This window comes from Alternaria incomplexa (assembly GCF_024043165.1).
Source record: "Alternaria incomplexa strain BMP 0042 chromosome Unknown scaffold_6, whole genome shotgun sequence".
In the NCBI taxonomy this organism is placed as follows: Eukaryota; Fungi; Ascomycota; class Dothideomycetes; order Pleosporales; family Pleosporaceae; genus Alternaria; species Alternaria incomplexa.
In genome coordinates, this window is record NW_026249855.1 from 537,046 (window position 1) to 553,424 (window position 16,379).

At 53.3% G+C, this 16,379-nt stretch overlaps 6 protein-coding genes across 6 annotated transcripts; 4 read left to right on the top strand and 2 right to left on the bottom strand.

The window, feature by feature from the left end:
- Positions 1-743: 743 nt before the first annotated feature.
- On the top strand, positions 744-2,259 carry J4E90_004743 (uncharacterized protein; the record flags this gene model as incomplete). Its single annotated transcript, XM_051434306.1, has 2 exons — positions 744-902; positions 1,102-2,259. The coding sequence occupies 2 exons, from the start codon at positions 744-746 to the stop codon at positions 2,257-2,259; spliced, it is 1,317 nt and encodes a 438-aa protein (XP_051291562.1).
- Positions 2,260-4,872: 2,613 nt separating this feature from the next.
- On the top strand, positions 4,873-6,192 carry J4E90_004744 (uncharacterized protein; the record flags this gene model as incomplete). Its single annotated transcript, XM_051434307.1, has 2 exons — positions 4,873-5,998; positions 6,143-6,192. 2 exons carry the CDS (start codon positions 4,873-4,875, stop codon positions 6,190-6,192), a joined length of 1,176 nt encoding a protein of 391 aa, XP_051291563.1.
- A 3,036-nt stretch (positions 6,193-9,228) lies between these two features.
- Positions 9,229-10,608, top strand: J4E90_004745 (uncharacterized protein; the record flags this gene model as incomplete). Its single annotated transcript, XM_051434308.1, has 1 exon — positions 9,229-10,608. One exon carries the CDS (start codon positions 9,229-9,231, stop codon positions 10,606-10,608), a length of 1,380 nt encoding a protein of 459 aa, XP_051291564.1.
- A 351-nt stretch (positions 10,609-10,959) lies between these two features.
- Positions 10,960-11,509, bottom strand: J4E90_004746 (uncharacterized protein; the record flags this gene model as incomplete). Its single annotated transcript, XM_051434309.1, has 2 exons — positions 10,960-11,309; positions 11,506-11,509. 2 exons carry the CDS (start codon positions 11,507-11,509, stop codon positions 10,960-10,962), a joined length of 354 nt encoding a protein of 117 aa, XP_051291565.1.
- A 703-nt stretch (positions 11,510-12,212) lies between these two features.
- On the bottom strand, positions 12,213-13,568 carry J4E90_004747 (uncharacterized protein; the record flags this gene model as incomplete). The annotated part of the gene is made up of 1 exon (XM_051434310.1): positions 12,213-13,568. The coding sequence occupies one exon, from the start codon at positions 13,566-13,568 to the stop codon at positions 12,213-12,215; it is 1,356 nt and encodes a 451-aa protein (XP_051291566.1).
- A 997-nt stretch (positions 13,569-14,565) lies between these two features.
- Positions 14,566-15,492, top strand: J4E90_004748 (uncharacterized protein; the record flags this gene model as incomplete). Its single annotated transcript, XM_051434311.1, has 1 exon — positions 14,566-15,492. One exon carries the CDS (start codon positions 14,566-14,568, stop codon positions 15,490-15,492), a length of 927 nt encoding a protein of 308 aa, XP_051291567.1.
- Between the last annotated feature and the right edge of the window lie 887 nt (positions 15,493-16,379).

Sequence of the window (16,379 nt, forward strand, 5' to 3'; positions counted from 1 at the left end):
AAGGCTGGCTACACCATACGGTTGGTTTTGCGATAATCACGATTAGATTGGCGAGGGCCTATATGATCGCTCGGTTCCTTCCCACCATCTAGCATACGGGACGAACGTTCCTTCCGACAGTTGACGGGTCAAAATCAATAGTCGCTCCAACACGTGCGCAGGCGTGTTGGCGCGCGCCACAACCGAAGTGGCGCGATGACGAGCCCGGAACATGGCCGCATCTGATGCCATCTGCGCATGCATGGCATTGAGTCACCATCCCATTGTCGCTGCTTTATCAACATTCTTGCAGGGCTTGTAGCACTCAGCCCTTTCTTTGATCCAGTCATAGCCGTTTGACTCACCTGCCTTGATCCCCGCTTACCCTGGAGTCACTCATATAGCGTACCAATACCAGCACCAGGTAGCTTCCGGCTCCACGCGCAGCAGCAGCAACCGTCGTCGGTGCCATGCCCAAGAAGCACACGCCCTCGTACACAACAGCAAAACCGTCTTACGTTCACCCATCGCTACAGAGTTCGCGCTCCCCCGCATCCTCGTCCTCGTCGTCTGAACCCCAAACCGTCAACCAGCGCATCCAGCAGCTGCGTCGCGAACAAGCTCCGAGAGCAACGCCCGAACAGCGCGATGAGCTCACTTCGGTAGTAAGCAGTCGTACCGTTCCGCCAGAGCTGCGGCGCATCCTGCACATACCCGAAGTTAATGCTCCCAAACCAAAGGCGAATACACGCACGCGGAGGGTCATGGGCGGCGTGAGACCCCCACCAGGCCCCGCGGCACCTTCAAGCTGGTTGCAGACGAGTCGGCATGCGCCAGCACATATGAGGAAGAAGAAGACCGATTCAGAGAAGGGCGCCGTGAGGTTTGCCACGCTGGCTAGGATCACAAACGAGGAATTGAAGGTACGATGCTCCCCAGCGCGTCACCTCAATCGATGGGAGAATTCAACACCGTGGAGCCTACATTAGCGTAGAAGGATTCAGTCTTGAAGGTCTAGCGTCAACGTAGGCTCCTGAGTGTTCAATTTCTTCGTCGGGGAGGTGGCGTGCTAGCACATCTGGTCTTCCAGGCTTAACAATTCAGGCTTCTTACTCATGACAGCGCCTACCACCGCCGCGAAGCCTCGTCCACCAATGTCTCCGAACATTTGCGCAACATTGGGAAGAGCTCTCCGAGTACGAACAACACTACATTCCATCGCTACCGATATCGCTAAAAGAAGCGCTACTGAGCTATCTCACACTATATGGGCAGGGAGGCTTGGACTTCAAGTCGCTCAAGATCCTGTTCCAGGATGAAGAGGGGACCGGTACAGCTGGTTGGGAGGAAGTGCAATTCCTCGACCTCAGCGGACTCTTGAGCGAACGCTTCAAGATCACTGATCTTGGAAAATGCGTCAAGCGTCCCGTTTCCAGTGCTATAACGACTGTTGATCTCGCTTCACTCCGCGTAACCGAAGACGTCGCCGACTCCTGGGAAGAGGAAATACAAGAAAGTCCAACGGCACCCTTGGTACCAGCAATGAAGCTCCAAACGCCCTACTTCAGCAACCTGAGCCGGCTTTCCCTTGCGAAACCTGGGCAATGGGCTTCATGGCCTGACTTACTTCGTATCTCGCCCAACCTCAACAAGATCACACACCTTTCGCTCGCGCACTGGCCACGGCCTTCGATGACACCCAACGCAAACACCACATCTATGATCTCAAAGCACACGAGCGTATCACTGGGCGGGTCGCACTTCTACTCCGACCTCGATGACGACTGGCACGAAGCCACCAACATCCTCCGCCGATTCTCAAAAGACACATACTCGTTACAATGGCTCGACCTAGAAGGCTGCAACTGGCTCAAAGCCCTCACATCGCACCCCGGTCGCACACCAACAGACATAAACGGAAACACAGAAGAATGGAGCACGCAGAACGGCATCCCAGGCCCAGATTGGAATGATGCCTGGCGCCGCATAACATACATCAACTTTTTCCAAGGCTGGATCCCGAGCGACAATCAGAGTCTGCAGAATATGCCCGCAGGTATCGTGCCTGTGCAATTACTCCGCTGGCTCAGAGATAACAGGGACAAAGAAGCCTGGCGTTTGAACCCAAACGAGACGGGCCATGCGGTGGCGGAGTGGGTGAACAGAGAGAAAGTGGCCAGGCTGGTCGGGATGGAAATCCAGGGCGTGCGCAAGCGAGGAGAAGGAGCCTGGTGTCGGATTGACTTTGGATGGGGAGGCTCCGATGAGAAAGCTGTTTGAACACCTCATTCACAGGATATGCCAAACACCTGGAGCCTACATTGACGTTGAGCAAGAAACTGAACCGGTGCTTTGCAGTCTACGTTGGTGTTGCGGGCGTCGGTCGAGAGGCCAAGCATGTAGGTCCATGGCAACTACCGTGCCACTCGTGCCGGATATGCCACATACCATTAGTTCGAAGCAGAAACCCATGGGAAAACCAACGCGTCGATTCTCCTGAACCCCTATACCCATCATCGATATGTTTGTTGAGAAACTACTGTACGATACTTCTCGTATCTTTAAGATGAGGCTAATGAAAACCGTAAATCCACTTTTTGTACTACCCAACTCGCTAACGCAGGTACGTTAGGTAGGGATCTAGATGGGTACGTGCAGCGGTGTAAGCATAGCGCTACTTGATAAGACTTATTGCTTGGTGAGATTATAATACACATCCGTGATGTCGCAGTGAGCGATACGAAGATTGGAGCTGGGGAGTGCTGGTAAAGATACAAAGATAGTTCTACGCAGCCAGTGATACTATTCATAGACGGCGGAGTGGGCGGTGGATCATTGTACCGATACGTATCTGGATATGGATACTAATCTTCGCATTCTATGCGAAGCCTTAAGATCGCCCAACTATATGGGAAGTCCAGCGTCATGTAGCAAGACAAATAACATCATTCACCAGCATTGCCAGTCTGGAAGTCGACGTCGCGATGCGTAATACATTATAGTTTCAGGCACGGTTAGCTCCCAGACGTTGTGTTTTGCTTCTCCCGCCTCAGAAACCATCAGCCCTGCACGGCATCAACGGCAGTGGTGCGCGCGGCTGTTTGCTTTTCCAACCTGAGCGCGGGTGTGCCTAGCCGAGAAACGGGTGCGTTTCGGTTGAAGGTTGTTCCCGGCGGCGGGTATCTGAAACTATGACACGCGAGACTGTAACGTTTTGCGCTGACAAGAGTTGGACGTGAAGAAGCTGACGCGTACGGATAGCGAGTGACCGAAGATGGATTTGAGGTATGAAGAGTAATCGTGGGGTTTGTGGAGAAGACTAAGGGTCGGAGGTTTAGTGGGCATTGACACTCTTGCAAAGCAACATACTCTACGTTGTTACTTTTGCGCAGCCGTTATTCCAGGGATCCCGATGGATCTCCATGGAGTACTGTCGTCATGCCTCGGTGCAAGCCTCTGCGATCGAGAGTGAATCGTAGAGCCGTCGGACCGTTGTTCATGAGAGGGAGGGGTGTTAGTTTGTAAGATAGACGACGACAAGCGATCTGTATAGTATAGATTTCGCGGGGTACTGTCACATTGACATGCCATTCGCGGGACTGTCTATTCCTGGGGATCTTGCAGCGACCTCGTATACGCAGCGGTCTTGTCGCTCAATGTGAAACATAGCCGCGTCTTGTAGGACGGCAGCTGTCCTTCTCACTCTGCATCTGATGGCAAGTCGGAAGAATTGCAATACTCGGATCAATGGCGGGGCATTGCTAGTACACCAAGCCGCGCGGGCGGGGAGGGCGGATCCAAGATAGAGTGTCGATGACGTTGCGATGGATGAGGAAGCTGCGGCTTCGTCGTCGCGATAAGACGCCGTTCGAGACTTCCACCAGTAAGCGTGGCAAGTGCAGAAGCGTGCTGTAGTCGATGAGCTTACGCAGATAGGTCCCAGAGCAACCGGACGCGCAGTGCTGCAGCTGCAGCTGTCTGGAAGCTGAGTGAGGCCCGGTGCAGGCGGCCAGCCAACAATGTTGGAGCGGCAGCAGCTGGACACAATGACGCGGGAGGGCTACGCTCCAAGAGGTAGGACGCGGCGTTTCACCTAGCTCCTTCCGAGCCTGGAGCCAACGCGCGTCAACGCGACAATGAATCGAAGACGGGCCAGAGTCAAGCGTTGGGGGAGTAATGGGTGTAGCCATCGTAGACCTCAAAGAGGCCTTCATCGCCGTTGCCATGCATCCCCGTCGTCGCAGCCAAGGTGGGCGTGGGGATTCGAGGCTGACGAGGTGCGAAGAGGTATACCTGTCATTCCCAGGCTCTCCACCCGGCATGCACGAGAGGCGTGGGAAATGCGTGAGAGATCGTCCCAGCGTCGTAATTCAACCAGGGTTGTTCCTACAGGCGACTCGGTGCGCCAACTGATTTGGAACAAGCTTTGCCGCGATGTTGAGTCGGCCATGGAACATTCGCCGGCGACAGGCACGCTAGCCTCTTAGCGCGCCTGCGAACGTGAAACTCGCAGACCCCCTGCTTGGCTTTGGCCCTTTGGAGGTTCTTTCAAAAAGCCCGTGGTATCGCCGCCGCCGCCCATGCTCTCAGTAGCCTCTACAGCTTTCACCGTTCTCCATGTCGTTCGTTCCTCCCTCGTGTCCGTGAATTGCGCGTTCCACCTCTCATTTCCTTCTCACGACCGCAACCACTAGCCCTTTCACCCGCCAGGTCAAGACTTCCCGAAGCAGCGCGCCGGCCTTCACTCTGTACCCCCAAGCCTAGCCAGGGCGTCTGCTTTGATAGTATATCTTCCCACCTAGGCCCTATCGAGTTCCACCTGTGCCCGCCGTTTCCACCACCGAGGACGCCCCTCCTCATTATTCGCCTGGCTCTTCAACCGCGCCCGCCACCATGCTTACCTTCAAGAAGGCCCTCGTGCTTTCCCTGGCCTGTCTAACGCTATTCTTCATCTTCAAGTCACAGCACCACGGTAGCACAACCCCCAACTTCCGCAATGCAAAGGAAATGCCCCGGCCCACGGCCTGGGTGAACCCAGCAGACAGAGAACGCACAAAGGCCAAGGAGCAGCAGTCGAAAGAGGCGCAAAAGGCAACGGAAAAGGCAGACAAGACCTTTGACACTCCCGATGTGCCCGCGCGCAAGAAGCCCAAAACTCAAGTCAGCATGGACGAGCTGAGAGAGCGCCCGCTCAAGGACCAGCTCGAGTACCAGTTCCCCTACGACGTCGACGCGAAGACACCCGCATACATTTGGCAGACGTGGAAGTACACACCGGCGCAGGGTCAGTTTGACGAGATGTTCCGCGAGCCAGAGGCCAGCTGGAGCATACACCACCCATCTTTCGTCCACGAGGTTATCACCGACGACGTCGCGGTACACCTAATCAGACACCTCTACTCCTCCGTCCCCGAGGTTATCGAAGCCTACAACGCCCTCCCCGTGCCTGTCCTAAAAGCCGACTTCTTCCGCTACCTGATCCTTCTAGCTCGTGGCGGCATCTACTCGGATATTGACACTTCGGCACTGAAGCCCGCGTCAGACTGGATACCTTCTGATGTGCCCGCAAACAGCTACGGAATGGTCATTGGCATTGAGGCTGACCCAGATCGTCCAGACTGGGCTCAGTGGTACTCTCGGCGTGTCCAGTTCTGCCAGTGGACCATTCAGTCTAAGCCTGGCCACCCTGTTCTCGTCGATGTGGTCGCAAACATCACACAGGAGACACTCGACCGCAAGCGCGCCGGCAAACTCAGCAAGGACTACAAGGGCATAATCGAGTTCACTGGGCCCGCCGTCTGGACCGATACCATCTTCAACTACTTCAACAACCCCGACTACTTTGACATGAGCACGAGCAAGGGCAACATTACATGGGAGAACTTCACTGGCATGAAGGCGCCCAAGAAGGTCGGCGACGTCATTGTGCTGCCTATCACCAGTTTCAGCCCCGGCATTAAGACTATGGGCGCTGGCGAGGATGACGACCCAATGGCTTATGTCAAGCACAACTTTGAAGGTACGTGACAATCTTTTCTTATCGCGCCTTGTGAGTGCCGTGCTACGCTGCACAGTACCACGCGGAACGATACGTCGGGCCGCGCGCATCCTTCCATTACACCCGTCTCGAGTCTCTGGTTTCCTCAATACTAACTAGTAACAGGCACCTGGAAACCCGAAAGCGAGCGTCACATTGGCGAGACCTTCAGCTGAACGAATCACGACCACGAATCGTCTGTACCGAGCTCGCCAATTACATAATCGTATACGCATAGAGTGCATATTACACCGGGTCGGGAAAGGAATGGACGGCAGAAGGCGACGCGACGGGCCGGACAATGCCGTGTCGCGTCCGAGGCAACACATTCTCGGAGGTCTACAAGCCACCGGCCTGCGTACACCCTCAGCAGCGAGCTGCGGCTGGGGCGTCAGTATCGCAACCTATCTGCCACCTCCATGTTGGCAACGAAAGTGGCGAGAACATGGGCACGAAAAACTTGTTGGGCAGGGCCAACACTTCCATATCGGCTTCAAGCGCTGAAGTACGAAAAGTTTCTGTTTTGACGTTTCATCGGCTGCATTACTACTTGGCGTCTGACAGCGTTTCTTCCTCTCTATCAGCGAGAGGCGTTTATAGGGGATTTCAGCAGCACTACCTTTATACATATTGCACGACGAATTCGAGATCAATTACTTCATTCAATCATCCAAAAGTTAATTCGTCATATCATAGCGCTAATCTGGCGCTTTCCACTATCGTACAACGACCGCCGAAGCAGCAAGACAAAAGGAAACATCCGTGGGGTATCGCTTCCAAACCTTCAACATCCGCTCACACCACCGCCCTTGAGCATCACCGCCTATCGCTCCCAAGCAGCCCTCCGACTTTCCCAATCATGCTCAGTACACTGCCACCCAACGTCGGCCTCCTCTCCACCTCCTTCTCCCGCGCATACCTCCTCTTATACTCCCTCTCTGTCTCCGGATCCAGCTCCCCATAATGCTGATCATGATGTCTATGATGCTCGTCCTCGTACTTGTCCTCTCCGTCCGCATAGGCATGCGCATTGTGTGCGTGTGTGCTGTGGTGCGAATAGTGGCTTTGCTGCGATGAAGAGCGCGCGTAGATGGGTGCGGCCTGTGGCGCGTAGGCAACGGGTGGAGGGTACGAGGTGGGAGCTAGATGGGTGGGTTGTTGGTATTGGTAGGAGTGTGGGTCTGGTTGGCGGATTGGGATTGCTTGGGAGGGCGTGTGTTGGAGGTGTGTGGGGCGTTGGCTGTTGTAGGATGAGGAGGAGGAGGTGCGGCGGTGGGTTGGCATGTGTGGTTGGGGCATTGTCATTGCGCCGCTGTTGTAGGGCGATGTTGGTGAGGAGGAGTAGATGGGTTGTTGTTCGGGGATCGGTGGGAAATAGTTTGTTGGTTGCTGTGGTTGTGGTGCTCCCGGTGTGGTGGGATAGGGTGGTTGTTGTTGTGAGTATTGCGGATGGGGCTGATATCCCGATCTGGCAGAGTCGTAGGACGACATCGTAGTGTTTGATGGATGAAAGACGGGCTGATAGGGCGACTGTTTCGTGCACCGGCTCTGCTCTCGTTTATATCTCTGGCTTTCCTATACGCGATATGCTTAAGTGTAGCCTCGCGGGAAGTGCCCTGTTTCAGGGTTGGTGATCGGCGATGCTGGATGGCGTATGCGGCTGGCTATGTCCCGTCTATCACAGAATTCGGGGTGATGGCGGGTAAGTTGGTTGTTCGAAAGATGTTGGTCGCAGCTCGGATTAATCGTTCCAACAAACCCAACTTATGTCAATATCCTCCAGACATTGATCGCTGGCTTGGCTCTATTATACTTCCATGATGCGCCTCCATCGGTCCTCTTCTCACCCCGTTTTTTTTGTCCACCTGCACGTGCTAAATCTTCCTCGGTGAACTAAAGTGTTCAATGGGTGCTCCTGACCAATTAGTGCTCACCCAAGATCGCTTCCGACTGCCAAGGCATACTCGTGATGCGCAATCGACGGCGAAAACATGAGGGGCTACGTGCGCCGCATGCTATGATGTCAGTGTCTTGGCCGAAAGTTCACCGGCGGGTTGGGATTAAAGTTGGGGTGCCTGGCGTTAGTGATTCAAGATGGTGTGCAGTAAAGAGATGTTGTTGGTGGAGAGGAGAAAGGGCTGCCGATCATATGGAAGCTTGGGATTGTGACATAAGCTTGGCACAGCGCCAGCGCCAGCGGCCGAGGAGGCCATCGCACATTATCGCATCATCTATCATTTGTCTTCGTGATACGCACGAGTTACAAAATATAGACGATTCTTGAATGGGGGTACGATGCAGTATTTCGTGCGAAAGAGAGCCCACAAGTTGACGCGGACTTTTGCGCGATCATTATGATGCGGACAGACGCGTACCACAGATACTGCATGACGCTGTTCTCCATGCGAACATAGATCGTGAGGTCCAAGTGACTTGCCAAGGCGCAGCGTACGTAAACTGTTTTCGTGGAATGAGTCCCTTATAAATCGTCCTAGCTACGCCACAACCTTATCTCGAATATATTATCGTTGCAATGTAGCCACAATCTAGTGCAGATTCATTCGCGCATGGTTACGACCCTGAGGCTGTGCTCTTGCGATATGTCTTCTGAGCGTGCATCGCCACAGGCAACGACCCGATTAAGCATCGGATTAGCGTTGGGCAGTGGCCGCCTTACCCACCGTACCAACCACGCGGCAGAAGGTGTTCGCATACCACGCCACTAAACCCGATGGCTGACCATGCCAAGCCAGATTCTTCGTCATGAGCCAAACTAATTCTTGACCCTACCCCCACCACTGGCAGGGCTGAGCGATACGACTCAGCCACGGCAACCTTTGGTGCAAACCACTCTTTAGCGGGCAGTCGGTATTTCCCCCTCTTCTTTCCCATACCACTTGCCTTATTATCCGAGTCGCACGTCGGTCTTACCTACTTCTAGAGCTTATTCCTGCATTACCCTGCCTAAATTACAGCTGGACATGTCCTACAACTACAACCAACCAGGCGGTTATCAGCAGCCGTATCCGGGCCGTAAGTTGAGGCCCTCTCTTCACAGCCCGGCGATCATTGCATCCTTCATGGCTTGCAACACTTGGCGCTGAAGCCTGATCTTGTACTAATATCTTACAGAAGCCCCGCCGCCACAGGGTTACGGTCAACATCAACAGTATCAACCACCTCCACAGCAAGGCTATCAACAACCGCCACCAATGCAGAACCAACAGTACGGAGGCTACCCGCCTCAACAAGGTTATGGTCAGCAACCACCGCAAGGTCAATATGGTGCGCCGCCGCCAAATCAGTACGGCGCTCCACCCCAGGGCCAGTATGGAGCTCCTCCTCCGCAACAGGGTTATGGCGCACCTGGGCAATATCAACAACAGCCACCTCCGGGCCAGTATGGACAGCAACCACCTCCAGGACAGTATGGCGCGCCACCTCCAGGCCAATACGGCCAACAACCGCCCCAAGGACAGTATCAACCACCACCTGGTCCTCCGCCAGGCCAGTTTGGGCAGCAACCACCCCCAGGGCAATACGGTGCGCCCCCACCACAGGGTCAATTCGGTGCTCCACCTCCCCAAGGCCAGTTCGGTGCGCCAGGGGGTTTCGGCGGGCCACCAACTCAGGCTTCCCTCGGCTATGGCCCTATGCAGGTCGCCAACATCGACGTCAGCAAAGATGTTGAAGCTGTCCGCAAAGCAATGAAGGGATTCGGAACTGACGAAAAGGCGCTCATCGCGGTTTTGGCGAAGAGGGATCCTATCCAGGTCAACACTATTCGGGCGCAATACGACCAACGCCTGATGCGAAACATGGTCCAAGATCTCGAGAAAGAGACTAGCGGCTATTTCGCGAAAGGACTTGTCGAAATTGCACGCGGCCCTCTAGTATCCGACTGCTACAACCTCATGGAAGCAATGAAGGGCATGGGTACAAAGGAGGTCATCTTGGACGACATCCTGATCGGCCGAAGCAACGCCGACATCAACGCCATCAAGCAGAAGTACCAAGAACTATTCCAACGGCCGCTACAGAAAGACCTTCAGGGCGACCTAAGTGCCGGAACGGAACAGATGTACGACATGATCATCTCGGCCCGCCGCGCAGAAGACTCATACCCGGTCAACCCCCAAGAAATTGAGCAGGCTGTCACCGATCTTCAAGCCGGCATGGGTGGCTTTGCTAGCAAGAACGTTCCCCAAGTTTGCCAGATCCTCACCAGCAAAAACGACGCGCAGCTCAAGGCCATGGCGAACTCTTATCAGCAGCGCTTCCACAAGTCCCTCGACAGCGTCATCAAGTCCGCTTTCTCAGGCCACATGGAAGATGCACTCCGCCTACTTATCCACCGTGCCACCAACCGGCCCGAGGCTGAAGCCGTCCGTCTAGAGGAATCGATGGCTGGCCTCGGTACAAAGGACGATATCCTCGTACAACGCGTCGTCCGCTGCCACTGGGACAAGAACTTTATGAACGCCGTCAGCAACGCGTACAAGCAGGTCTACAAGAAGGACTTGGTCAAGAGGATAGAAGGAGAGACGCGCGGCGATTACGAGAAGCTCATGGTTGCTTGTGTGAAGCCTTGAGATGTTGCAGATATACGTATGAGTGTTTGGGTCTGATTATATGATATCCTTTTCTTCTCTTTCTTGTTGCTGCGGAGAGGTGATGGGTGTTGCGAGTACCTTCTCACATGGAGTTGCCCTTTACGGGATCTGAGAATGTTGAGAGACGAATAGATCTATTTTCTAATGCACACATTAAGCCGAGTATTCTCCGATGACCTTCTCAGACAAAAGCATTCCACTGCCATTACTTCAATGCATCCCCACAAGATCTGAAACTTTGTCGGGCATAGCCGGATTAAAATACAAAAGATTACCGACACATCCTGGCTTCGGCCTCATCAGGGGAGTTTGGCTTCTCTCGCTCTCGCGTCAGTTTCCTGGACTCTTTCCACCGTCCTGCCTTTCCTCCTTCTCCTGCTCTCCGCCCTCCTTCGCGTTCTGTTTATCGATAATCGTAGGTGTCTTGAAACACTCTTCGTGCTGGCATGGCTCCTTCTTTGGTGGAAATTGATGCTCATTCAGGCCGTAGCTGCAAGCATCTTGTTCGCGTTTTTTGCAGTCGGTCCTAAGATTGTCGTGGTCTTCTGGCAAGACTGCCATAGTAGCGCGAGTTGTATTCGATTTTGACTTGGCTAACTTGCTCGATATGAAGGCAGGGTTCTCGGCGCGGGAGTGTATGTTGCTGTCCCCGAGATTGTGGATGTCGTAGTTGGTGATGCCTGTTGTGTCTTATCGATCGAATCGATGATATATTAAGATCTCTGAAAGTATGGTTTTGTTGTAGAAAGACAAGCTTGTTAGTATTTCAGCATTCATACACCCAAAAAATTGAGTGAGCCACATGTTGGAGGAGTCTTGCAAGCGTAAGCTAGCCGCCTCATGACAAGTGTGAAGTATTTAAGCATTCATACGGACTCATGCATTCAATGGTTAGAGCGTTTGCATCGAGTCATACCTTGGCGAGGCCATCTTAATCACGGGACGACCAGAGGTTTGTCCAAGGAGAATTGACATATAAACCCTCGATGTTCCTTCCAACTTCATCTCCTCCGAAAGCTGCCCACTCGTATTTGCAACAACACGCCGTTACACATGGCTCTTAATTCTTCTGATCTCCATGCCCGTCCGTAGCTTGCCCATCTTTCCTCTTCTCGTCCGCTACGCGAGCCGCTTCATACCTGCCCCACGACCAACCGCACATTGAGCATTTACTCGCGCCGGCAACGAGCCAGACGCCCGCGTTCATACCGCAGGGGCAGATGTATAGACCTGGATTTGGGGGCATATTCGGGGAGATGGAGGACTGCTGGAATAATGTAGTGCGTGTGGATATGTTGAATAGATGCGTTGGAGGTATTTTGGGGGTTGGTGGGTTGCAAGAGTTGAGTGCGAACGATTTCAGTAATATATGCTGTATTCGAGATAATCAGAGTTATGTTATACGTGCCTCTCGATTGGGGAAAAAGAGAGCTCCAAATTAGTGCCGTTTCTCTTTGTTGCTTGCCACGTGTTAGTTGCCAGCAAGTGCAGACTGCACGCTGTGTTGCTCACATTCACAGTCCATGTTGTCACGAATGATCGAATAGGTCACGTAGCACCGATGATTGCGATAGCTGCATCTTCTATCTGTAATAGGGCGGTGGTTGTTCCGCTACACGCTCACCATCCCGGAGCATTTCCTCCAATATGAAGCTCTCATCCGAGCCGCTTACTGGCGGCATCTCATCCGGCGGCCCAAGATGCCCACCAGGCCTTGTCATCGGCTCGATGACCACATTATCGACATCAATCTCATGCTCCGACTCTTTGCCCGCGCATTCGAGCAAAAGGTCATACTTGACGTCATAGTGAAGTGCGATACCGTATGTTTTGAATGTGGGGGGCACAATCTTGTTGATCTCAAAACCCTCCAAGATGGTATCCAAAGTGAGTTCTATTCCAGGTTTACTGTATCGCTGATTGAAGAGGTCGAACTTTTCGACGCTCTCTTTGCGTATCTCTCCATTTGGTGCAGATGCTAGCGGGACTCGGAAGTTGATGTGTGTCATTGCTTGTGCGCGGATGCCACGAAGATACACGGGTGCTGGTTGTGTACCACCGTCGCTTAGCGTTGCTTGCAGTGATAGCTTGATCGTGCTGGCAGCACCAACGCGATACTCTGGGGGTGCACTGAGTACTAACAGCGACGTCGAGGATATCTCTTCTTCTTTCCCCCCACCACGCAGGCCCGACTTGAGCCGTCGCAGCGAGTTACGCCGCTGCTTAGATGGATCTGGAGTTGATGGTCTCGATCTACGCTCAAAACGTATTGGTGGTGCTGGTACAAGAGCAGCTGTAGGCGATAGACCTTGCTCCGGAACCGACGGGCTAAAGCGGAGTTGCTGCACAACAACGGGACTAAGTGTGAATGAAGCTTGCTCCGTGACGAACTGTGCTCTCAGAAAGTACTCGTTACATATCGTGCTCTCGTTCCACCATAGCGACGGTGGAAGGGGATGACCACTCTCGTGCTCAAAAAGAGGATCTGGTCGGAATGGCGTATCATTCTGCAGCTTCGTAGCATTTGGCACTGCTTCTGGAAATCGAAATTCGAAGGGGTACTCTACCCGCGAAGGGGGACAGGTTGCGCTGGGGGTTACCCTCCTCGATAACGTTTGCTCTTGGCAAAACAGCTCGACTTCGGAGATATGCTGGTTTGCAGGATTGCGCTCGCTCGCAATGCGACAGGTCGTTTTGCCAACAAAGCTTATGGTGACGTATTTGACTCTGGTTTGTGATTTGACGTGGACAACGCCCTTCACCAGGTCATTATTGGTGTGGATACTTCGACGGCTCGATCTCGTGAACGCGATGGAAATGGGCCCATCCGGGGTATTTTGGCGGTCTGGATGATGGTGATCGCTATAGAAATGTGGTTGAGCAATGTAACTGTAGAGGAGACGAGGCTGTGTTGCTCGACTCGCTAGCGTATTTGCCATGCAGTCTCGAGAGTCAGTTCGATGGCAATATTGATGTTGAGGAAGCCAGAAGCAACCTATAGGTCAGCTAGCACATGTGAGGTTTCTTGTGCTTGGCGGGTCACGCGTCGCGTGGGAGTTTTCTTACAAGAAAGAACATTCTAAGGCTACCAAGCAGAGTGGTAAGATACCCCGCTTCTGTATTACTCAACCTACATGGCTGACGAAAGCCAATGCGCCTCTCGTCCAGGCTCTTCCGGACCGTGCCCGGAGTCACCTGACTATCGAGAGCGATGGATACTGACTAGTCACGGCTACATTGTCGGCTTGACAGCGTCTGAGTCTTCTTTCTGACCCGCAGGCATGAGATACCGCCAAACTCCAAACGGCACCGACTCCTGAAGATCGCAGCTTTACCATGAAAGCACAGATAGCGGCATTGCTGAAATGATGCTTGAGTGATGGATACGTGTAGATAACAAGAGGGTTGGCGCTGTGGTTGATCGAAGCTTGGAGTACCTGCTAGGCCCGATGCGGATAGCATCGCACCGTCTTTGATCCGCTTGTACCGGCTTGGAACCTCGCACTTGACCGAGACCGCAAACAACTGCAAGGACTCACGACAGTTATCAACCTGTGGACTTCAAATCACCTAAACACACTAGCGCTGAAACGAATCTTCTTTCACCTCACAACACAGACGCTATGCATCGTTCACCTCACGACACAGACGCCATCTGCATGCATCCTCAATGTCAGAGAGCAGACAGGGTCGACCCTGTGGACAGGTCTTCGGCTTTGTTTTTGAATAAAATGGTTATGAGAAAGCTACAAAGAGAGTTAGAAGCGGACCCAGAAGTAGATCTGGCATCCAAAATCCCCTCTACGTATGCAAGTCGGCTTGCTAAGCGAAAGTCCGATGGTTCGTGGGCTTCGCACCACTATGCTTTAGTTGTAAAACTAAAGCTAACGTCTTGCAGCTCCTTCTTGGGACGAGCCACATCCACAGCCTCGCAAGATGGATACTTCGCCATTTCCTGACGATGCTCGACAATTTCTCTATAGTCATACCTCAGCTACAGTCCTGTTCCCGTTCTCTGAATCCCTCCGAGGCCTTATTGAAAGCGACCACGACGAATCGACCCTTGCCAACAGTATCCGCAAATTGGTTGAACAGAGCGAAGTTGTCTGGACGCCACCGTTGGGCAAACACAGTATCGTCCTCAAGTGCAGTCCTGGTATTGCTCTCAAGATTATAATGAAGATGGACGACTTGACTGAATACACAACCCTGCAATACCTCGAGGAACACAAACCCACCATTCCTGCACCAAGACCACTTGGTCTTGCACGCCTTGGTGACTGTTTCCTCGTCTTTATGACTCTCATGCCTGGCACAACACTCGAAGCAGTCTGGCCAAAACTAGACGACTCCCTTAAGCGCTCAGTCCAAACACAGCTGAACGATATTTTCATCGAAGTACGGTCTTTGACCCGTCCCGACAACATGCCACTTGGAGGTGTGGCAGGAGAAGGCTGCCAAGATGCGAGGAGAAATGTTCGCTGCACAACCGACCCTATCTGGACTACAGAAGATTTCGACGACTGGCAATTCTCCAATCCCCATTATGGAAGCCCAATTTACATCAAATTCCTCCGAAGTCTTTGCCCGCCCCTATCACAGAAGCATGTCCTCAGCCACAATGATCTTCGGCCTGAAAATATTATAGTAAAGCTTGAAGGAGGGCAGTGTCGCGTGACCGGCATTATTGACTGGGAATATGCCGGCTTCTATCCAGAGTACTACGAGTCTACCAAGGTGACGAATTGTCTGGCCACGAACGAGACTAGTGATTGGTACTTGTTCATTCCTGAATGCGTCTCTCCGCTTCGGAACGCGCAGAAATGGTTGCTAGACGCTCGCTGGTATAGTCATATAGCGTAGATTAGCAAATCACACATATTTTGGTTAGGCGCGAGCTCAAACTTGAAATATCCGCTAGGCCCAATATGGATGACACCCGCCCAGTCCTTAATCCGCTTGTGCCGCTCGCCGGCTTGTAACCTCGCGGACAACCACAACTGCAAACAGATGCAAACAGCTACAACAGCTATGCGAAGTTGGCACTGCAGAATGGCTACAAGTTTTCATGATCACGATCCGCGGAGGATGACACCAAGTGCCCTTCTCACGCTGCCCCGCAAGTCTAGGCTGCCACCCGGAAGGACAGCCTGGGGCATTCTACGCGCCCTTCTCGATGACGACGAATCGTCCCACGGAATTATCAGCCGGCATAACGCTCCTGCAATCTAGAGCCGCACAGCAGCCCTGGAGGGCGCAGAGATGGGCTACAGGGCTCTATTCTGACTACATGTCTCTTGCCGACGAGATAAGAATCATGTCTTCTCGCCCATTGAATCACTAAAAGAAGGCAGAAATCGAAGCCCGAGTAGTGCGGTATGGCTGTGCAAATACAGTCAAAGTTTCGGGCTGCGCTGCCTGCGGAACAGGGCCAGCTAGCCATCCTTCGAGCATGCGCGCGCACGTAAGCGCAACACGAGTCCACCTCTCGTCCTCTGTTTTGCGCAACTGAGCAGAAACGTAGGAAAGAAACACCCAAGCGTCCACGGGGAGATTTGACTATCATTCTTGTCGACGCGGGCTCGTATCCTGATGCCACGCACAGGCGGAGAAAGCGTACGCGCAGGCTTACGTCCCATAACGCCGCCTTCCAGCACTGGGCGTTCCTGCGTGTCATCCCTGGTCCCAATTCACGGAGCAGATTGCAGTGGCGAACCAGTCGCAGCAGAGGACTCGGCAATCGCGAAGGA